The sequence below is a fragment of the Pezoporus flaviventris genome, unplaced genomic scaffold (assembly GCF_033815535.1).
Source record: "Pezoporus flaviventris isolate CSIRO_AGI_PZ_B2104156 unplaced genomic scaffold, CSIRO_AGI_Pfla_v1 ptg000100l, whole genome shotgun sequence".
Lineage (NCBI taxonomy): Eukaryota > Metazoa > Chordata > Aves > Psittaciformes > Psittacidae > Pezoporus > Pezoporus flaviventris.
In genome coordinates, this window is record NW_026892648.1 from 2056815 (window position 1) to 2078033 (window position 21219).

Here is a 21219-nt window from a genome sequence, read left to right on the forward strand (position 1 = left end):
GACAAACCTCATAACAGCAGCTGGGTTGCAGACACATTTGCCTGGAGTTACTCATGTGCAGGTTCTGCACCAAAGAAATCTCTTGAGGGACATTGTTCTCTTGAATGGGGAACAATGAGAAGGAACCTCTTGCTGAACAAGGAGCTTGTGGTGCCAGGATGGGTTTTGGTTATTCTTTACAGAGTAAATAATTAACAAAGTGGTTTAATAAGGCATGTGTCCGAAGCTGGAACAAGGCTACAGAGGCTTCTCAAAAGTCAAATGCCCACAAACTCAGAGGCCCTGGGCACATCAGGACTGCAGGCATGATGGAATTGGCTGGTGGGCTAGGACTTCTTTCTGCCTCAAGACACTGGGTAAGGACAAAATCCCTGCCTGCACAGGAGAGCTGGGATTACAACATGACCTGAGCATGCAGAACTACCAAAGCCTTACAGGAGGCAGCAAAGAATATAACAGCCTTCATGGCCCAGTCTTTGACAGTGTTGCTCCTCTACAGACCCCATCCCTCATCTTCTTCTTAGGAAGGCAGGCAAAAACCCATCCTTCATTTCTTTGGCCTGTTCTTGGTTAAGTCCCTTGCAACAGCTTCAGGGTTTCTCATAATGAGCTGAAAATCCCTTTGAGATAGAACTCCTGCACAAAGGGAGCCTGTGTTACCCTCTCATCCACAGCTCAGTGCCCAGCACCATCAGCCCTTGCTCCCACAAGGTGAAACAGAGCAGGGTCTGGAAGAGACAGGCACTGCTGCTGCCATTTCACGGATAGACAAAGGAAACAGACCTGGAAGAGCCTGCTGAGGCATGCATCTCAACAGGAGAATGGGGAACTAAAAGTAGGTTTTGCCAGGCATTACTGACACGACACAGCATTACAGCGTTTGCAGCAAAGAACTTAGGCCAGCTGGGAACCAAGAGGAACTGAATATTTGGCCAACTGTCCTTATAAATTTCATAGGTTTTAAACTCAGAAGGGACAATTCCTGTCAGTTTGACCTCCTGTAACACAGAGGTCTGGGAATTTCCTCCAGCGGGACTTGCTCTCAAGATTGGGCTTTGCGGTTTAACTGGGAGACCTTGTTGCAAGACAGCCAGTCTTAATCCAAAAACTTCACACAACAGAGAATGCGCAACAACTTTCAGCATTTTGTTCCAGTGACAAATTGCTCTCCCTGCCAAGCGTGAATAGTTTAAATTGTAGATTTATTTCTTCCTACAAAGTAAATATATTTCAATAGCTTGACAGCTGGAGTTAATCTGACCTAACACCCATATGATTATATTTGGCCAGATGTGTCTTACCTCTCCAGTGACTTGAAAGCAAGGCATTAACTACAAGATGATTCATTGCCTTTGAAATTCAGGTATGATGGAAAAATAACTTTGAGTTTGCATGGGCCTGCCAGGTGAATAATGCCCAGGAGCTCTCTCAAGGCAGCTAAGTTGAAAACAAACAGAACCCCAACTTGCAGCAATGTAAAGGTGCCTGCTGCCAGGGAAAATGCCATCTGCAGTTAACTCCATCTTTTCCTCCCCACACTTTAATAACACTTTTAGATCTCTTGAAATGTGTATATCAAACTATTCTCTGCATCACCTTCCTTACACAGTTAGCAAAGAGCTGCCCAAATCATGCCCCAGATGGGACGGACCCTTCTGGGAGGTCAGGCTAACTTCTCCAGTTTCCTATTTGATGAAGCAGGCTGTGTCCTTTCCAAATGGCAATGGATTTACTCAGCAGTGCTTGGCACTTCTCCAACAGATCACAGAAAAGCCAAAGCTTTGCACAGGGGGGATATGGTTAAGACACAAAAATATAAGCTGAAACTGGCATGGTATTTCATTGCAGTTTTAATACAGGTAATAGCATATACCATTGAGGCATAAATAAGGCAAAAGTATAGAGAAAGGCAATTACTACATGCCAGGTGGAAACGGAAGGAATGTGGTAGGTAATGTGCCAAAGGAAAAAACACCAACCCACACACACAGATAAAACCAAACAAAATAAAAAAACGCCTCAAATAAAAAGTCTTAAGGTCTGTAGTAAGAATTTCAATATCTGATCAAGTCATTAAAGATGTAACATGGTAGAAGATTAGAAAAAGGACTAACAGTCCTGAAGGGAAATGGGAATTGTTAGTTGACCTGCAGCTATGTTAGTTGAACACGGTACTATGCAAGACTTGACTTATATACACAAATTTTGAGAGATAAACTTTCAAGATAAAGATGTAGTAAAGCAGCCTGCTGGCTGCAGGTAGAGTGTATCAAACTTCATAATTTTCTCAGAAAAAGCCATCTGATTTCTAGTTGTGAATTGCAGGAAACTACATTCATCCAGACATCACCAGATTGTTCAGTGTGGCACCATATGGGAAGTTACGAGTTAGTTTAAGGGAGTACAATTAATACAGGAAAAATACAGCAATACACAAATCAGCCAAAGAGCAACAATAACTGTTTACGAGGACACAGGCTAGAAGAAAGCTGTTTGTGTAATTCTGTGAGCCCTCATTCAGGTCTGTAATATCTTTCCTTGCGTGGCACAGCTAATAAAAGTGACAAGTGAAACATGTTGGGTGATGCTGGACAGTACACTGAATGAAGATTAGGACTGCATACTCACAACTGTGTTAAGTGAGAGGGTAGTAGGAGAATAAACAGTACAAAAAGCAAGGGACAACTACTGACCTCTTGGCTCTTCTGCCTTTCAGAAAGAGACACCTGGCAAAACACCTTCATACTGAGCACAGCCATCCCATCTCCTCCCACCTGCCTCTAAAGCCAAGCCAAAAAGGGAAATGAATAAAATACAAATGGAACATAGAATCACACGAAGGTTTGGATTAGAAGGGGCCTTAAAGATCATCTGATTCAAACCCCCTTCCACTAATCCAGGTTGCTCCAATCCCTGTTCAACCTGGCTTTGAACACTGCCAGGGATGGGGAAGCCACATGTGTATGTATTGCCTGAAAGGGTTAATTCCATTTTCCTCCTATGGGCTGAAGGGGGAAAGAGTGAAGTTTACTGGCAGCTGCTTAATAATACAACCAACACTAAAATCTTGCAGTGTGAGTATTGATATTTTATTTTTCAAAAAGGAAAAAAAACAAAAAAGAATACATAATTTTAGCGACCGGAAATGTGCACAAAGTTACAAGGAATTCACACATTAAAGAAACAGGCTTTGAAAGAGTTTCCTTAATGCATGGGACTTATAAATTCTTTCACAACCGATGCTGCTTTTTTCAAATACTCTGTAGTAATATGGTATTGGGAGAGCCAGAAATCCCCTAAGATGCCAGCACTGCTAGTACAGGAGGTGCCTGACCTCAGTCTCTCAGCCATGAGTACCAGGGATACCCCAGTAACTCCTATAGGTAGAAAAAGAGGCTCTCCAGCAACATAATGCCACAATCTAAGGCCACCCCAAGAAAATCAACAGTATCTCAAAGCTGTCAGAAACTAGGCAGTTCCCACGCATCTTTAAATGAGCTCATCCCAACCCTGATATTTAGTAACAGCTTTAAGGAGTGTATTTATATAAATCTATTAAAAAAAATACCAAAACACTACTGTAAAATTCACATGAACACACACCACTGTAGCAACACCATGTTTCCAGTGGAACTTGGTTATTAGCTGCTTGCAGTTTATATACAAAGCTGATTAATTAGAAAGGCTGCTACAGGGAGCCAAGCTTTCTTTCCAGGTTAGCCTCTGGCTAGAACAATGATTTCAGATATCCAATGCTATCTTCTAGGAGTTGGCAATGTTAACAATTCTGATTAGAACACCAGGGTGCAGTGGTTTGTAAACACTTAATATTAAATTAAAACCCAGAGCATTCTCGCTCTCTGCTCTGACACTATAGATCAGCTGATTGATATGATGTTCTAGGAATTCATGGGAGATATAGACAGTTTGGCCAATAGAAATCCTTCAGACAAGTTCATTCCTGGTGCCAAGTTATTGACTTTAGAGCAACACCAAGCATGAATTTGATCCACAATAGACTCACAGGCAAATTCTTTTCAAGGATGTAGGAGTTTCCATTCCATGCTAGCAGAACAATTTAAGTTTTGCGTGATCCCTACTCTACAGGGAAAAGCAGTTTTCCAGGTTCACAGGCAAGGTCAGCAACACAGACTAAAAGAGCTCCAGATTCCTGAGTACCTGGTCCATGTTGCAGGTGCTGGGCAGTATTGCCCACTTGTCTGACTCCTACAGTCCTCCACCCCCTTCTACTAGGGAAAGATTACATGGTACTGCATTTGGGGAAACACTCACAGGAAAATGCCTAAAGAAAATGCACTGGGGATATACACAAAAAAGGCTAAAATATCTCAAGACAGGAAAAATGGGTCTTCCTGTTGTTCTTGAAGCTCTTCTTAACTCCTTCCTCTTTGCCAGCTGCAGTCCTGAGTAATGAATGTCTGCCAGATCTGGATGGCAGCTTCCTCAGACCCTTTCCTTGTGCTTTACGTTAGACAGCTTGACTGTTTCCTGCTCACAGGCAGGTGGAGAAGGCTCATCATGACATCCAATCATCAGCTGGTAGACAGTCACTCCTGCAATAGCCCCAAGGAAAGGAGCAACAATTGGAACCCACCACCACTGATGACCAGTCCTGGAAAACAAGAGAAAGTGAATAAGGTAAGAGCTTAAGCCTTAGGATATTTATGTTTGGTTCTGGAACAACGAAAGATCTCTAAACATCACCATTGACTTGCAAAAGACAATACTATCTGCATGTGCATGGCAATTTCCAAGGCAGATATTGTCCCCTCTGCTTCTCAAGGTGACAAGCTATTCAGAACAGCTACTTCCAGGACTTTTAATACTGTCTCTCCACAAAAAAAGAGAAGCATTTGTAGTGCTTGACCTATGCACATTCATTTCCCCCCCACTGCTTGCCGGAAAAACAGCCTTTAATAACACACTGTTTTGCTCTCAACTGTCTCCAGCAACAATAAAATCCAAGTATAAGAAGCACGCTCCATTTCCTACCACCTAAAGTATGATGATAGGCTTATGTCCAAGGTGTACCTGCACTTCTCAGGGATGTTCCCAGACTTGATAACAAAGTCGAGTCATTTACTCTCACCACTGGAAACTGCCCAGCTTCTGCAATTTCTTAAGTAGTTGGAGCGAAGCAATTGCCTTTTTAAAGACTTTATATGAACCAAAGATACCTCATGAGTGCTGACACCCTTTATTTTGCCAGAGCTACCACCTATTTGGACCCCTTGCTGCACAAGGTTTTTACTGCCAAGCACTTACCAAAACACTTTAGTGCCCCAGCCAGCAATGGCTGTGAAGAGACGAGGCCCAAAGTCCCTGGCAGGGTTGACAGCATAGCCAGAGTTGAAGCCCATGGAGGTTCCAATAACGAGGACAACAAAGCCAACTGTGAAAGCCTCCAGCCCAGTGGGGACAGGGTTGTTGTAGGGATCAACAATAGCCAAGACACAAACAATCAGGGCAGCAGTGCCAATAAACTGAGGAGGGCAGGAAAGAAAAAGAATTCAATCCACATTAGTATTTTAATCAGGTTATTTAACTGCTCTGAAGTCCATTCATTTAGGACTTACTCTCTAAACTGGAATATCTTCACTAAGTCATTCCATGGCATTATCAGACCACAGCAAATAGAGCACCTATGGGAATGGGAGAGTGAAACGTGCTCTCCTGGCAGCCCACAGGCTCAATCAAGCCCACACCTTTTTCCCTACCCATGGAGGAGCTATGAATAACTGAGCAGCCTCTTCTTGAACCTGCTTTCAACCTGCCATGGCTGGGAGGCTGCTGTCTCTTTGTGATGGATGGCAACTTTGAGAAGGAGACAGTCATCTCCAATACCAACCATCACTCCACACCCAGTTGACCTCTGGGCTGTGCAATAACCACAACAATATAGTGGGAGAGAAAAAGAAACATTTTTTCTCATACTATGGCTCTTCAGAGCCTGGGAGCAAGTGATATCCTTTTCACTGGTATCCTGGGCAGTGTAATATCACTTAATCCCCTTAACACAAGCCTTCTGGCTGCAAGGGTCCTTTCTGGCTTTGCTCTTCCTGTGAGCTAGTGAGATACATGTGCCTGTTCTAAAAACCTTTTTGGATATCTTCTCTTTAAATTGCAATTCATTCTCCAAGTAAAGGAGAGGCCCATAGCCAACCCAAATGCTCTCTCTTCCAATGTACCTACATCCTCCCATCTCCCTCTTACCTGGTCAAAGAATCCATTCACAAGGTTCAGATGTGGAGATGGGTAGGTAGCAAAGATTCCAGCCGTGCCATTCACTCCTACAGTCAGTTCAGTCTTATCAAAATCCCAGATGGCATCTGGGATGGATGGGAAGAAAGATAGGTCAGTCATTTTCCAACACGCCTCAGAGAGAGGACCCTGCTTGGAAAACACTACAGTGTAGGCTCCACAGAGCCATGAATATTGAGATAGAATTCCCCAAGTATTCTGTGTTGCAAAATCATCTGCTGTAGAGCAAACACTCATTTGGAAAATTTAGGATGTGATCCACCACAGCATTTTACCAGTCAGGCTCAGGTGCAGATGGCCTAAGTCCCTGATTCTAATATTTCTTGTTTGTCATACACCAAAGAAGAGTTAGGGCCAAAAAGTAAACACTAAAATTACTCCAGTTACTCAAAATGCCTGCAGTATGAGTCTTGGTACCAAGACATGAGGTACTGATGTGAATATGATCTGCAGCAAATAGGAATTGGGGCTGATTATGCAGTTTCTTTTAAACCAATATGCAATTAGGTTCACCTCTTGGGCTTGTCTTGTAGAGCAGTCAGCTCCTTGCCTACCATTACGTGGAAGATGGCTAACTAACCTAGGTTTCCAAGGTGAAAACCAGTTGGTGCTATTGCTTGGGTGGCAGTTTTCTCAGGAACATCAGTCAGGAGGACCAGATGCATGAGGAACTGGATTTCTACTATGCTTTCCAAGGTGCACAGATATAAAGTCTCAATCACTATTAATGTTTCATTGGCTTTTCTGAAAGATCTGTTCTAGTCCATACACTAGATACAAAAATGGCCATCCAAAGGCCCATTGGTCATTACGCAAGGACAAAGACTTCCACATTGACAATGCTGGTTGGCCTCCAGATTGACTGGAGGAGGTTTGAACCCAGCATCATGAAAACAGGAACAATACACCCCAGCCCACCCCTCACCCCCCCCCCGAAACATGATAAGGAGGTTTGTCCTATCTGCTCTGCAGGAAAACACCTCTCTCTGTTCTGCAAACAAGCCCCTTCGCAATGAGTCATGAAGAGCAATAGTCTCACCCCAATAAACACACAAGGTTTCTTCACTTACCATGGTAGAGCCCAAAGACTATGCCAGCTCCAAGGAAAGCCCCCAGGGTTTGAGCTAAGGCATAAATTGGTAGCTTGATCCAGGGCTCCCGGGCCAAGAAGCACATGGCAAAGGTGACAGCTGGGTTCAGGTGCCCACCTGCAGAGAGGTTGGTTATTAGTGTACTTTTACAGGCAGAATTTGGATCCCAGGGACGAGCCAAGGGACACTGTTTTCCATACCAGTGCCAAATAGGAAAGGTACAGCCATCTACGTCTACACAACAATTGTCACAAGTGAAATCCAGCCCACATGGAACACAACGTACCTGATACTTGCCCTGCGATCAGAATGCCGAGCGTTACAGCAAAGCCAAATGCCAGGTTGACAGTCAGGAAGCCTCCATGAGACCCTCTGCTGAGGAACGTCTGCGCCACGGAGCCACAGCCAAACAGCTAGGAGAGAAAAAGGGGTTGAAATTACCCTCTCCGTTTCACATCAGGACAAGTTGCTGACCAATGGCTGCAACAGCTCCACTTAGACCTGCAAGTACCATTACAGGCCACGCATGACTCAAAGCCTTCAAAGCTTCAATCTTTGGTCAGAGTATCTAGGTGTTACCTCTAGGGACAGCAGGGAAGGAGAAAGGACACAGCACAAGCCTATCTCCTGTCAGGGGGAACCAAAACCAGGGCAAAATTCAAAAGCAAGATTGGACAACGAAGCTGGAGGTCTTTGTCCAACCATCTAATTTTAAGATGGTAGGTGAGAAGAATGAGCCAGAGAGCATCCTGGACTGAGGTATTTACAGTGCAAGTGTTCAGATGAGGGGTCTGGGTACCTTATTGTTAAAAAAGGCTAACAATTGTTTCACACATAGATTGGCAGGGGATAATTTTGCTAATGCCTGGAAATACAGACATGATGGAAGGACGTATTCAGCCTGATATTCATGGAGTCTTCTTTCAGGTGGCACCTTCTGACAGTGAGGGACTGGAGCTGCCTGCTAGAGCTGAGGTGCTCACATTTGTTCCAGCCCCAAGGTACACTCTGCTGCGGCCACTCTGAGCACAGCCAACAGCATCCCTATGAGCACATTCCACATCACCCATATCCTTCCTATGGCAAAGTCATGTAACAGATGACCAAGGCAACACAGCTGGCCTGAGCAGCACCAACATGGCACAGACACCATCAAGAAAAGTCTGTTTTCCAGAGAAACCACCACCAGCACAATCAGAGGCTTGGCCTTCTGTCCAAGAGCAGGTGTGTACCAAGCACTCTGGGGAACAAAAGCTGTTTCTTTTGGGTGATAAAGGGTGTTATAGTAGCTAATGGAGGCATGTGCTTTTGCTGAAAGGCATTTGCTCCAAACAGGTGAGCCTTCTCTTCCCAACCACGTCCAAACACTATCTTCCTATGCTTCAATGCAAACTAGAATCTTAAGAATCCAAACCAGTTTTCCCTGGCAGCTCAGTTCATCACTCATCCAGCTGAAGGCCTGCTGCCTTGTCAAGTCTTACCAAAACCCATCTTGTAATTTAAGGAGCCCTAATCCTAAAAATCTCTATGCTTGTGTCTTCCAGTGACTCCACCTGAACTCATTCATGGTGTTCACTTCACCAGGGATTATCACATAAGCAGGTACTGAGAGCATCCTTAAACTAGAACAGGAATTACAGCTTTTTCCAGAGATCCTCAAAACTAGGGGTCAAGGCTTAACTTAAATCTTCTAACTGCATAAATATACCTATACAGCCACAAGACTTTCTGCTCCCGTGAACTCCATCATCTCAGAATTACTCCGTTGCCACAGAGGCAGTATCTGTTCTTAGGGGACAAGCCACTGAATAAGCACGAAGGCAGCAGGGGTAGCTGTCTTCACCTCTCCTGCCAATACTGAGCATAACCATTGAGCAACACACAACCCAGATCAGGGGCAAAGCCAAAGCACACCTAACTATTCCCCTCCCATTCCCTTGACAACAGATGAATTAGTAACAAAGCAAACACTGCACACAGCCTACAGGGAAAGGAGCAGCCGGGTAGGCTGCAGGCTGACTCACAAGGTGGACACTGCACACAGGTGCCTCTTGACAGGAGGCCAGGTCCCCAGCACAGGACCTGACATGGAAAGGACAAAGGAACCTGTAGAACTTGTTAGTTAATGAGAAGAATGGCCAGCATTGCCTTATAAATGGTGCAGTCAAAACAGGCTCTTCAGTGTCCTAACCCTGAGCTGCCCAGCTGGAAAACCATGGCAGAGAAGACACCCCAAAGGCAGAAAAGATGAGTCTTGTTGTGCAGCAAATGGAGCCATCATTCCCAGCTATACCCAGCCACCAAAGGAAGCATAATAGCTCCAACTGAGCAAATAAATACTGGCCAATGACATCCATTCCTTCTCTTAATACATATGGGCCTCAGCATGCTTTAGACAGGTTTTGGGAGAGTATTTGGCCATGGTGTTTGCCCCTGTAAGGTCACACAACACATCAGCCTGACCATGGAGGGGTGCAGGTTCACAAAAAGCTGCAGTGGACATCAGAGTTCAACAGGGCTGACCCCAGGCTCTTCCTAGTGATGAAGGTATTTGTGCTATTCACTCTAAAAGAACTGGCAGTTCTGCAAGTGGATGGTGGTTGGCTCATTAGCCACATACCTTTTGGTTGCAGAAACCATGAAGTAAAGTTTTTCCCCCCCTTCATTTCCCTGTTCACCCACAAAGGTCTTCCCTTAACCTGGAGGGATGCCAGCTCTGCCATTTCTTGAGGGGTTATTCCCCATTCTCCTCTCCCCCATTCTGCACCCAGCAATAGCTCTCCAGCTTTCCTGCAGAAGAGAGTCTATGGGCCGTGCAAAAACACCCCGGAGCTGCTCCACAGGAGCATTACAATTATTTATCAGATGAGCCCTGAGCACTATTTGGCTTAATTCAGTGTAACAGTAGAAAACTTGACCCTCAGCAGATAAAAAGTTTAAGGCGATATTTAGGAACAGGTTTGAACCTTGACATGTAGGTCTGCAATTCCATCTTACACCAGTGACGTCCACTCAGCATGAACATATATTCTAATGTATGACATCCACCCATGGTATTTGACTTTTAAGAACCATGTCAAATCATGCTCACCCCCGCTTTTGTGGCAAGTGGCTTGACATTACGAAGCTTTTTTGTGGTAGTGGTTATTCCAATTTTTAACCACACTATTTCCACTTCTGTTATTTGTTAGCTTTCTTTTCAGTTCCTTTTCCTTCAGCAGAGAGGGACAGGAGACCCTCAGCATGCATTTCTTAAATCTCCTTTCACCAGTGCTTGCAGAGAAGCATTTAGGAGCTGCTTGAGTGTAAAAGCAAGGAAGGCCATATAAAAGCACTTCAGTGTTCATCCCAGTGGCTTTTAAGTGCATGCAATGGATGGAAAAGTCCTAGGCAGTATTATACCACTATGGTCAGGGACAGTGGTGCACACCCAAGGGGAGGTGACTCATTTGCTCAATTTTCTCATTCTCTTGATTTTAATAGTCTGCCTCCAACACTGCTACAAAGAAAATGAAATGGAAGACCGAGCACATTACTGGAAGAATATCCCCAACAGAAACCCAGGTTAGCACCTCTCATGGAAGTCACCTGTTATACTCCTGTGATACACTAGCCAAGTTCAAAAGCACTTTTAAAGTGCTAAGAAAATGACTGCAACAAAACACTCTGATGTCTTAAAACTACTCTCATAGGAATTGAGGTCAATGCATCCATTAACCAGGTTAATGGAAGCTTGCTCCCTAATTTCATCTTACTGGCTCTAGCACATCTAATGCCTTCCCTACCAACAGGAAAGCTTCTCACTCCTCATGAGCTGATCCAACTTCTCGTACTACAAAAAAAAACAACAAAATCCATGTTCTGCAGGATCCATGAGCTGAACTGGGTCAAGGTGAAGGGGCTGACAAACAGAGGGGAGCAGTACTGCCTAGTACAAGGGAGGGGACAGCCAGAAGCAGCAAAACCAGGAAGAGGTAGCAGGTCACTGGTGAAACTTCGTAATCTGGGAAGCTTTAAACTCCCTTTGTCCAGGGCATGTTTGGAGAACGGCCATTTGGAGTTGTCACCAAGGTAAAAACACCCTGAATCAAAGACTGGACATGAGAAAGACCCAGAGCCAGTCAGGAAAAGACCTCGGAGCACAAAGAAATCAAAAAAGCTAATGAAGAAGAAAGGCCATCTGAACTTATAGGCAGACCTTGCAGAAAGCAGCTCAAGAGGAATATAGTGCTCAGCCAGGTTTCTTCTCTTTCTTGCATTCTCTTTTCTTTGCCAGTGCTTTTTCACACCTTCGGGTGCAACACAAAAGACCTGGGTGCACTTCCTCTCAGACTTCAGACAAACTGATCTGTGAATCAAGCTGGAAAAGTTTTGTTGGCATAGCCCAGGAGGAGTGTTATTACCTGAATTACATCTTTCCTCTTCAGTCAGCGACTAAAGCAGAGATTAGGCAAGAAGCCTGCTGTAAATCTACCCTAATCACATTGGTGAATGGGAAAGGCTCTTGTTGCCCTCTAATTAGTGGGGAAGATGCCAGAAGGGCAGTCAAACCCTGAGTCTGCTCTGAAGGTTGCAGGCCCTTGAAGGGAGAGACCCCAAGATATTGATGGAAGACTTTAAGCATCAGACACACAAGGGAGCATTGCTCTTCATATCAGGGTGAAACTTAGGGCTACCCTACAGTCCCCTCAAGGGGAGGCTGAGAGGGAAGGAACAGAGAGCTATCACTTCACAGTGACTTCAAAACAACCTCCCAAGTCCTCCTCTGCAACCTAAAGCAAGAGGAGGTTAAAAACACTGTAAGCCTTTGTATGGCCTCTTGCTGCCCTCCCCAAGGAGCAGAACCCAGGTCTGGGTAGGTCTGAAGACACATCCATTGCCATTAATGTTTCTGCTCAAGCAGCATGCAGAGATCTTCCTCTGCTCCGCTGCCCGTGTGACTGGCATGACCAGCCACGAAGACAGTGCAAGGAGCTCTGTCATTTTTGCCTTTCCACAGAGCACGTCTCCAGCAACCAGAGTGGTCATCATTTACTATTTGCAAAGCAAGGAAAATCACTAGACCTCCACAGTCCATGTTTCTGCCCAGTATGGCTGAAGCCAGCTTGGACAGAAGCAGTCTTACGGGGAAGGGCAGCGGCAGATGGTCTGTCATGTTACAGCTCTTTCTGCACCACACGTTGTCCCAGAGCCAGGCAGGGCTGCAGGACTCAGGAGATAAGAGTGTCTGAGGAAAGTTGTGCCACACATAGTATCTCATGCTTACAACGCTGCACTACAGATCCTTTGCAGGGAAGAATCATCAGTGCTAACAGCAAAGCTTTCCAGCCCTTTTTAAAGCCTCCAGAAGCATTAACAGACCAAATACATTTCAAAAATTAAAAATATAATAAAAATCACATTCTCTGAATGCCACAAGCAGGAAAGTCTTCACAAACTGAACAGTGGCTGTGGGAATTGCTGTGCCTCCCTGGGGATGAGCGGCAACATCAAGCTCTGCATTGCCAACAGTTAAATGAGGCTCCCTTCGCCTTGATCATCCCAACCACTTTGCTATTCTGGTTTCTGTGGTCGGCAGCACACTCATACCCCAAACAGCTCCCACCCAACTACAAAATCAAGGCAGCCCTCATTGGAAAGCAATTAGGAATTGTTTTGTTCTTTCTTTGTGCCTCAACAGCAGTGAATCATTTAGTCCGATTTGGAAATCAATTACAAACAGCAATTACTTGTCCTGCAGATGCAAAAACCGAACAGAGAGCGCTTTGGTGTTTATAGCCAGCAGAGCAAGGCTAACAGATCGAGCCTTTAAGAGAGGCACAGAGACATGCTACTGGAAATCTGGCTTTGGTGAGTTGCTACAGTAATAACACAAACAGCAAGCGACTTGGAAAATGCCTTCAGCATTTGCATTGCTTAACTACTGCCAGCAAGCAGTGCTTTCAGCCACTTGGAACATGAACTCTGAACACTGGAAATAGTCATCCTAATTATCAAAGGGAAGGTAGAATCAGCATTACTATTTTAGTAACAGTAAGGACACTGCCCATAGACTAAAACCACATTGTGCAAGGTGCTGTACAGAGACAAAGCAGCTTGCAAGTAGAGAGCACCTTGCCTTCATGCCGCTCAGGTCTTGGCTGCCTCAATTGGATTATTTTTCTTATCTTATCTTAGAAAAAGAGCACTGTTCTGTGTTAACGTTCTCCAACTTTACAACCTCCTTAGAAAATTAAAGGGTCCTAGGTTAATTCTTGCTGGGAAAGAGACTTTGCAGGGGTCCAAAATGGCTTTGCTGTAGAAAGGTTTGAGCGCACTGTGGTTGTTACACAAGTGAGAGGAAGGAGGGAAGAAGCTGAATCCGTGCCAATATCCACGGTGGGACAAGTTTTACATTCCACAGTGAAATTTAAAGTAAGCTGCAAACTTTCAACAGCTTCCCTCCCTCGGTGCTCAGGAAGTTGATTTCAGTGTGAACAATATCAAACATTAAATCCATTCTAGACATATTTGTGATCCGTCAGCTCCATCTCCCTTGGAGATGGTTTTGTGGATCCCAGGTCTTTCCTCGGGTATTGCAGGCTTGCTGTCCTGGAACCCACTTCCCTCTCTGCATACCCCATTTTTGACTGACAACCCAGGAGCGTTCACCATGTTTGGGACTTTCTCATTTCTCCCACCAGCCCACCCCATCTTCTCCCACACAGCCAGAGTGCCCACAGCCCTCCATCCACTGCAGAACTGCTGCAGCAGATCCTAGGTGACTTTTACAAGACCTACAAAACAGAATTGAGTGTGTCACTAAATCCAGCATACTCATTGCCCAGGAACACTCAGGAATTCCTGAACAAGGAATCTGCTTGTACATACACTTTAAAACGTATCAGGTGTGGTGCCCCTGAGGACAAGGCATGTGCTGCTCACTTTTACCAGTGCAGCATCCAGCCTGGCTGATGGGTGCCCATTACCACCCTCATTTTGGAAGCTCCTTATGATTTTGGACCAAACTCTTCCTCAGGCTCAGAGCACATCTCAACTCCTCTCTGCCTTGAAGCGGCAAGGCTGTAGGGAAAAGTAGTCTCTGTTGTGCCAGCTAATACTGTCAGGAGAACTTCTGGATCATGAGCTCTTCCGAAAGCTCAGATACACATAGCTAAAGAGTTCCCTTGTTTCTCAGAAGTATTAACTTGGCTAGCAGGAGACATTATTTGACCTTACAAGTCTTACCCTACTTCAGTCCTGAGACTAACTGCAGCAACATCAGTGATTCACAGACAGCAACCTTATACCTCTTAACCGCTTTCCTATCATCTTCTATCTACCTCAATTTCAAATACCCCTTCTCTGAAAAATCAACAGGACTTGTTTGCATATCACCAAAGCTGGGTCACTCTGACAGTAAAGCCAATGCATGGTGTGAAGCAGCTCTTTTAAGAATGGTGAAATTTTACAGGGTCTTCACAGAGTCCCCTGTCCTCCTCCAGAAGAGTCAATAGCCCACTTCCTCACCAAAACAATCTTATTAATGAAGGCATATGTCAGCCTTTCTTCGTTCCTCCCCAAGCACACGTGTAGCTTCATTCAGCCTTCCTCAGCTTTCAGCTCCTCCAACCATTCGATTTCTCCCCCAACAGTCCTGTCATCCATTAACAAAAAGGTGTAAAAACCACACTCCCTCTACTGAAACCTGTAGGTTTGGTCTGGATCTACACCACTTCAGAGGTGCTTTTGCCTGCAGGTATTCACTGTAGGTACACCAGCCCACTCCTGCTGCAACACCAATGCACAAAACCTGTGGCCCATTGGGCAGTTCTGGGCTTTTTGATATGGATGCCCAAAACTAGGTATCTTTGTCAAAGTTTTGCTACATGGGTATTCTCCCCACCACTCCTCACACACCAGTGTCCCAGCTGTTCACATCTGCTTCTGACTTCAGAGCAAGCCAGGGCAGCTCAAAACATCCATAGACTAAGGTACTATACATTTACCTACCCTGCTTTATCCCTTACATTCCCTTCCTTTGGAAGCCAAGCAGTAAAACAGGCGGGAGAGTTTTGCTACCATTCACCACCTAAGAACACATCAACTTTGGCATTGTCACATACTGTCACATACATGGTGAGCACAAGGTCCCCATCAGTGGCCAGCACAGGCTGCTGTGGTGTCATGCAGCCCTGCTGATAAGACCCTGAGGAACCCACAGCAAAAAAAAAACACACTGCAGCAGTTTAAATTCTGGCTACTTCTTCTCCATAGGATGCACAAGAAAAACAAAGTGAGGCGAGGAAAAAGCTTTCACTTCCCCGGGTGATAACACTTGCAGTATTCCATTGCCAAGAAGTTATTCCAGGGCAGAGAGAAAGGAAGTTTTGCATACTCTCTCACAAACCACTTGCTGCTTACACAGAGGCTTTTTTCTCCCTGCACTTCCCAGATACACCAAAGCCCCCAAACACCCAACAAGCTCTGCAGAGCCCACCCTTTGCCAGCAACCCCAAAGTTCACCCTGAAGCCACTTGCATGGACACTTCTCTGTCAGGCAGGGGTTTCTCCTGTAGCTCTGTCACAACAGGTTGCACTGGAACTGGGCTCATCCCCAAGTGCAAACTGGCAGTACTTTATCCCCTTCACCGGGACAATTTCCCCTCAAACCCAGGGTCAGAGAGCATTGCACAGACTCACCACCAGGATCAGGGTCCCCAGGCATTCAGCCAGCGCTTGCCGCACTAGCTTGTTTCTGATCCTGAGGCGCTCCTCAATAGTAGAAAGGATGTCCTTTTGCCTCCCCATCGCAGCAGCGGTGCCGGTCAAGCAGGGTCAGAGAAAAGCGAGCAGCTGATGAAGCCTCAGCAAGGTTTCTTGCCCAGTACAGCGCCTTTGCTTATAAGTGAGTGGTGCCTGACACACCTCCTGGGTAACCACACCCCCTCCACCCTCTCTTCAAACCCAACTTTGTTTTATCCCCCCCTCCTTTTCAGCATGAGGCAGAGCGGGTGGTTTTCCTCTTTGTTGCTCGCATAGGTGAGCAAAAGGTGCAGGAGTTTCAAAGGAAGGACAGATTTAACGTGGCAGAGATGTCCTGCTCAAGCCCCTGCTGTTTTCATCACTGGGCACCTAACGCGTGGGGCCACATCTGCTCCTCTCCGCTTCAGCTGGAGAGATAAAAGCCAAATGCATAGACTGAGCAGTGCCTTAGCCCGCTTGTGTGAGCGCAGTGCCCTGCTTTTGGCGTGCTTTCCCTCCTAAGCTGCTGGAGGACGTCAAAGTGAAGAGCACTCTAGTGCTGGTTCAGAGGCTGCAGGGGCTTTTGCAGGAGTGGGGCAGGAGGGTTTGATCCCCCATACTTGTCCTGCCAGCTGACATCAAGGCACCTCCTAACTCCAGGAATTACCCAGTTGAAACTGCTGCCAAGAAGCCAGGCCAGACCTCCCTTCATGAAAATCTGCCTCTGGATCCAAACTCTTGTGTGTTGACAGATTGTCTCCATCTCCCAGGGCTTTGAGAGAGCATTTGCAGCCCAGTCCCCATGAAAACTGTGAAGAAAAGCCATGAGAGATCCCCAGTGCAGAGCCAGTTCCCATCACAGGACCTTGACAAGGAGCCCACAGGCTCACTGAGCCTCACAGCAACCAAACCTTGCTGCCTTTTCATCCTCAGTAATATCCCATGTCATCCTGGGACAATTCTATGGGAGGGCCTGAACGAAAGCTGTCCCAGTCAGTACCATCTGGGGTAAGGGCTGCTAGCAGGATGCGTGCCACTGGTGGCATCTGGTTTCTGTTAAGTGAGCAGTAAAAATTCCCTGAGCTCCTTGACTCACCAGGTCTTGACACAGAGCAGCAGAGCAGAATTTGGAGCATTGAAGGAGACCCCTTTCCTGGATTTGTTCCCCTGCCTCCTCTGCAAAGCCACAGACGGCTGGCTTTTCTTCTTCCCCTTATTTAACCATCAACTTTCCTGTTGAAAAGGCAGGGATTTTTGGTGCAGCAGTGAATGAACCTTTATTTCACACAGAAACTGCAGCCAGCCCAAGAAGCAGAGTCAGGAATGTCAGTAAGAAAGCAATAATGTGTGAGGAATCAAATGCAGGGAAACACTCAGGTCCAAACGTAATTACAGGAACAGGAAACTTTCCTCATTTCTATATGCTCAAATCCAGACTGCTGTAGCCATCATCAGTGGGGTCTTCTGAACTAGCAATCACTCCATCAGCCCTATGTGTGCTTGCTGTGGCTGGCGCAAACCAGTACTCAGGACACCGATGTTTTGTCTTATTTCCATACCTCTCCCCTCAGCCTCTTGCTGTACATCACCCAGACAGTGTAGGATCCACAGCCTCCTCCTCCTCCTGCACTCACCTTTCCTTTATAGTCTACTCCATCCTTTTCACCCCACAGATAGAAGTGAAGCTGTGTGCTGGTTTTATCCCATTTGGCAGCTCCTCAGCTAAGGTCTGTGGGCTGTTTTGCCACTTGCTGAACCACCAGTGTACAAATGCTGTGTTATGTGGTGTAGTTTTATTCGGACTTATTTAGATTGGGTTCTTGGATCCTGTTCTTCCCCTCCTGGTGAGGAAAGGGCCATGAGACCAGACAGAGACAGGTGAGGAGCAAGAGGCATGGAGAGGTGTGATGTTCTCCAGGTAGGTATATTTTTCCTGTCTGCAGCATCTGAGCCCCTCTGGCTACGAGCTGAGGATACAGACATTTCCTCTTGACTGGTGAAGGGAGAGGAGATGTCTAGGCTCCCAGGCTGATGGTAGAAGATGGTGGTAACACCAGCATCAAAGCTGGTGCTTGGAGAAGTCTAGACAGACGCAAGCCCAAGGAGCCAGGGTGGGGTGGGTGCTCCGATACCGGCTTTGCAACTGACTCACTGCCTGACCCTGAGCAAATCCTTCACCTTTCCACACCTCAGCTTCTCCATCAGTATATTGGAGAGAGTGACACCGGATTCCCTTCTTGGGGCGTTGTGAGGGTGAATCACTGCAGCCCAAGATCCAGTGATTTAAAATGAGCAATAGAGACTTATGCAATTGCTTTCCCAACAGACAGCTGTATTATTATCTAGGAAGGAGCTTGGGGAAGGGACAGTGGTGCAACACTAGAAGAAGCGGAAGATTTTTTTCAGAAGCAATAACTAATCAAAGTGTGGGTGAGGGCTGAAAGCCCCCAGTGCTGGAGCTTCTCTGTGCTGAGGCAGGGATTGCCTGGTCACACCATGCAGCTGGACTCCAAGGACTCATGATCTAAGCATAAAACGTTTAAAGGTGTGCGTCAGCAGCAATAGGTTTCCAAGCAAGCCCATGGCCTGCAGTAACTGGTGCGCAGAGTACTGGTACCCGTCCTGATGGTTAGAAGATGTGCACGAGTCAGTAGAAGCAAACAAGGAAAATTAAACCAAGTAAAATTAACAAGGTGGGCCCTCAGAGCTTTTGGACTCTCTTAGTGCTGGGTGGACACAGCAAGGCATCCCTGCCCTTAGTTTTGCATGGACATTCAAAGATGCTCTTTCACAGCACAAAGGCTCAAAGAAAGGACATTTCCAAAACTCTTGTCCCAAGAACCCATGCCTCACCTCTTGGTGATCATGCCAAAGCTATTGAAGCTCAAACAAGGGGCTTCTGTTGTCAACCATGGCATGATTCATACATCAGGTGTCAAAAGTGCCCAGGGTGAACTACAGTTCTCAGTCCATACAGTGCCAAAAAAGCAAGACTTTGCGGGGGGCAATGTAATACTTTAATTTATGGAAACTCATGATTACACAGAAGAAACTCAAATTGGAAAGGAAGATCAGCTCAGCAGGGAAGTCAGAGACATTGGTCTGTTGTGCTCCTTCCATAGATCTCTACCTTTTCTTCCAGTATCTTCTGAGACCAACAAATATGGAAATACCTAGAATAAACCAAGACTTGAACCCATACCCTCTGACCCTGGTCCAACAGAGCATTCGTCTGTAATGTTTTTCACGTTTTTGTTTCTTTCCTTTCTCTCCTGCAGAACCTTGCAACGTGCCACAAGAACCTCACTGTGCTCACACTGTTATTTCTAGACAAGTTCCAAAACTAACACCCAGGTTCCAAGTTTGCTGTTTGCATTTCAGCCTTGCCACTTGGCTCCCTCCCTTGTCACTCCACTCCAGCGGAAAGACACAGGTGAAACCTTAAAGGAAGAACTGATCCTTGGCTGCTCCCCTTCAGCTGTTTTCCTAACAGCTCTTGTGAAGCAAAATAAACTCAGGCTCATAAACTCCTTGGCTTCTGCAGGAGGAGTTTAAGAGGCTCCAGCAACATAACTTTTCCCATTAAAAACCAAGTTTAACAAAGCTGCCAGACTTCTTCTCAAGCAGCCAAATAGATAAACCTGGACAGATAGGTTCCATATCTTATCCAAGCCAAATTGAGTCACCTATCCCAGGATGGATGGTGCAATCCAATAAGGAGAAAAGCGTGAATTACACCAGTCTGTAATGAGTCACTCATTGCACTTGGTGGCTGGGTCACCTGGTGCGAAAGCCGTTATGCCAAGAGAGGTCACTGGGTCAAAGCATGATGGGATTCATCCTTGTGCAATATCCCTTTGGAAGATACCTCTGACCATCCCCTTCCCATGATCTACTCAACAGAGAAATACAATGACATGTTCAGAGGATTTCATTAAATATAAAAATTATAGCTTGCCTAGCAAGGCAGGGTAGGAAGTGAGTGGGTAGGAAGTTTAGATGCTTTCTAAACCATTCTAGCTGGAGGGTTGAGTGCAGTGATTTCAACATCCTGCCTTCATTCTCCAGATTTACATAGCCAGATGTCATTTCATGTCTGGGTCCCGTGCTTAGTTCTGCACCTTGAGTTAGAGAAATGGAGAAATTCCTCCAGGGACCTGTGGTGGTCTACACAGCAAAGGGTCGTTGGTGGCATCTGTGTTTGGAAAAACTTAAGGTAAAACTGCAAGCCTAATTTAGGTTCCTCAGACATCTAAGTCTTCTGAGAATTCTGGAAGTTGGCAAACTGGGTTTGGACTTGAACTACAATACAGTAATGGGAATGATATGTATAATCCCTGAAAACAGCTCTTCATGAAATCCACTGGTTAGGACCAAGTGGAGGAAAGGGTGACCCTGAGCTGAGTCTATACCCCATACCATTCAGAAGTATTTCATAGGGACACAACCCAGTGTTACACTGGAACATGGGCCCACAGCCCGTTCCCACTGGCAGTTCCTTGTCATGTCTGATTTCCTCCTCAACCCAAAGCTGCTCCCAGTTTACAGGAATAAACATCGTTCATCACATGCCATTCCTGTAGAGAAGCCATTTTCCAGTTTAAGCAGTTGCATACCAGAATAACTACTGTACACTGGAAAAGAACCAATTGCTCCAGAAGAAAGCTTCTTAATAACACGTCTGAAAGGAAAGCTATTATAAACAGCTCTCCTGAAATAGAGTTTGGGCAGGAGCTTGTCCCGTAAACTGCTCTGTGTGACAGTTGATCTTCTGAGAGCTGCAGAGCCAGTCCTGACTTGGAGATATTGCTGCTGCTGCACGATACAGCAGGAGAGTTCAAAGACCCTGAAGGTAAAAGACACAGAAATGGGGTGAAACTTCACCAGCCCAAAGTGTGAGTCAGGAGCAATGACAAGAACTTTCCCTACCAGGTGAGGACGTGTCCAGAAATGGAAAGTGTGCCTGTTCTCCACCTAAACACAGGTAGTCTCATCACAGAGGTCCCTCGGCAGAGAAACAATCACTTTAAGAAAAAAAGCACTTAGATGTCATTTTAGGTGTCTAATCCATGTGATGACTTTAGCAGTGTCTCTTTGTTGGCTGTAATGGAATCCTAAAACA

General features: G+C 45.8%; 2 protein-coding genes across 2 annotated transcripts in view; both read right to left on the minus strand.

Moving 5' to 3' along the window:
* Window positions 1–21219, minus strand: part of LOC133281547 (phospholipase A2 inhibitor gamma subunit B-like) — a 140644-nt gene that overhangs the window by 35321 nt on the left and 84104 nt on the right. The gene's annotated exons all lie outside the window — the stretch shown is intronic.
* Window positions 3106–16258, minus strand: AQP3 (aquaporin 3 (Gill blood group)). Its single transcript, XM_061477239.1, has 6 exons — window positions 16056–16258; window positions 7660–7786; window positions 7353–7490; window positions 6235–6350; window positions 5287–5504; window positions 3106–4633 (listed from the first exon to the last, which is right to left on the minus strand). The coding sequence occupies exons 1-6, from the start codon at window positions 16161–16163 to the stop codon at window positions 4465–4467; spliced, it is 876 nt and encodes a 291-aa protein (XP_061333223.1). The 5' UTR covers window positions 16164–16258; the 3' UTR covers window positions 3106–4464.

Excerpts from the sequence above, each read along its gene's own strand:
- AQP3 (XM_061477239.1), bottom strand. The coding sequence starts at position 16,163 with ATGGGGAGGCAAAAGGACATCCTTTCTACTATTGAGGAGCGCCTCAGG. Across the intron at positions 7,491-7,659 it reads GATCGCAGGGCAAGTATCAG|GTGGGCACCTGAACCCAGCT; the intron begins GTACGTTGTGTT and ends ACCTCTCTGCAG. Across the intron at positions 6,351-7,352 it reads AGTCTTTGGGCTCTACCATG|ATGCCATCTGGGATTTTGAT; the intron begins GTAAGTGAAGAA and ends CATCCATCCCAG.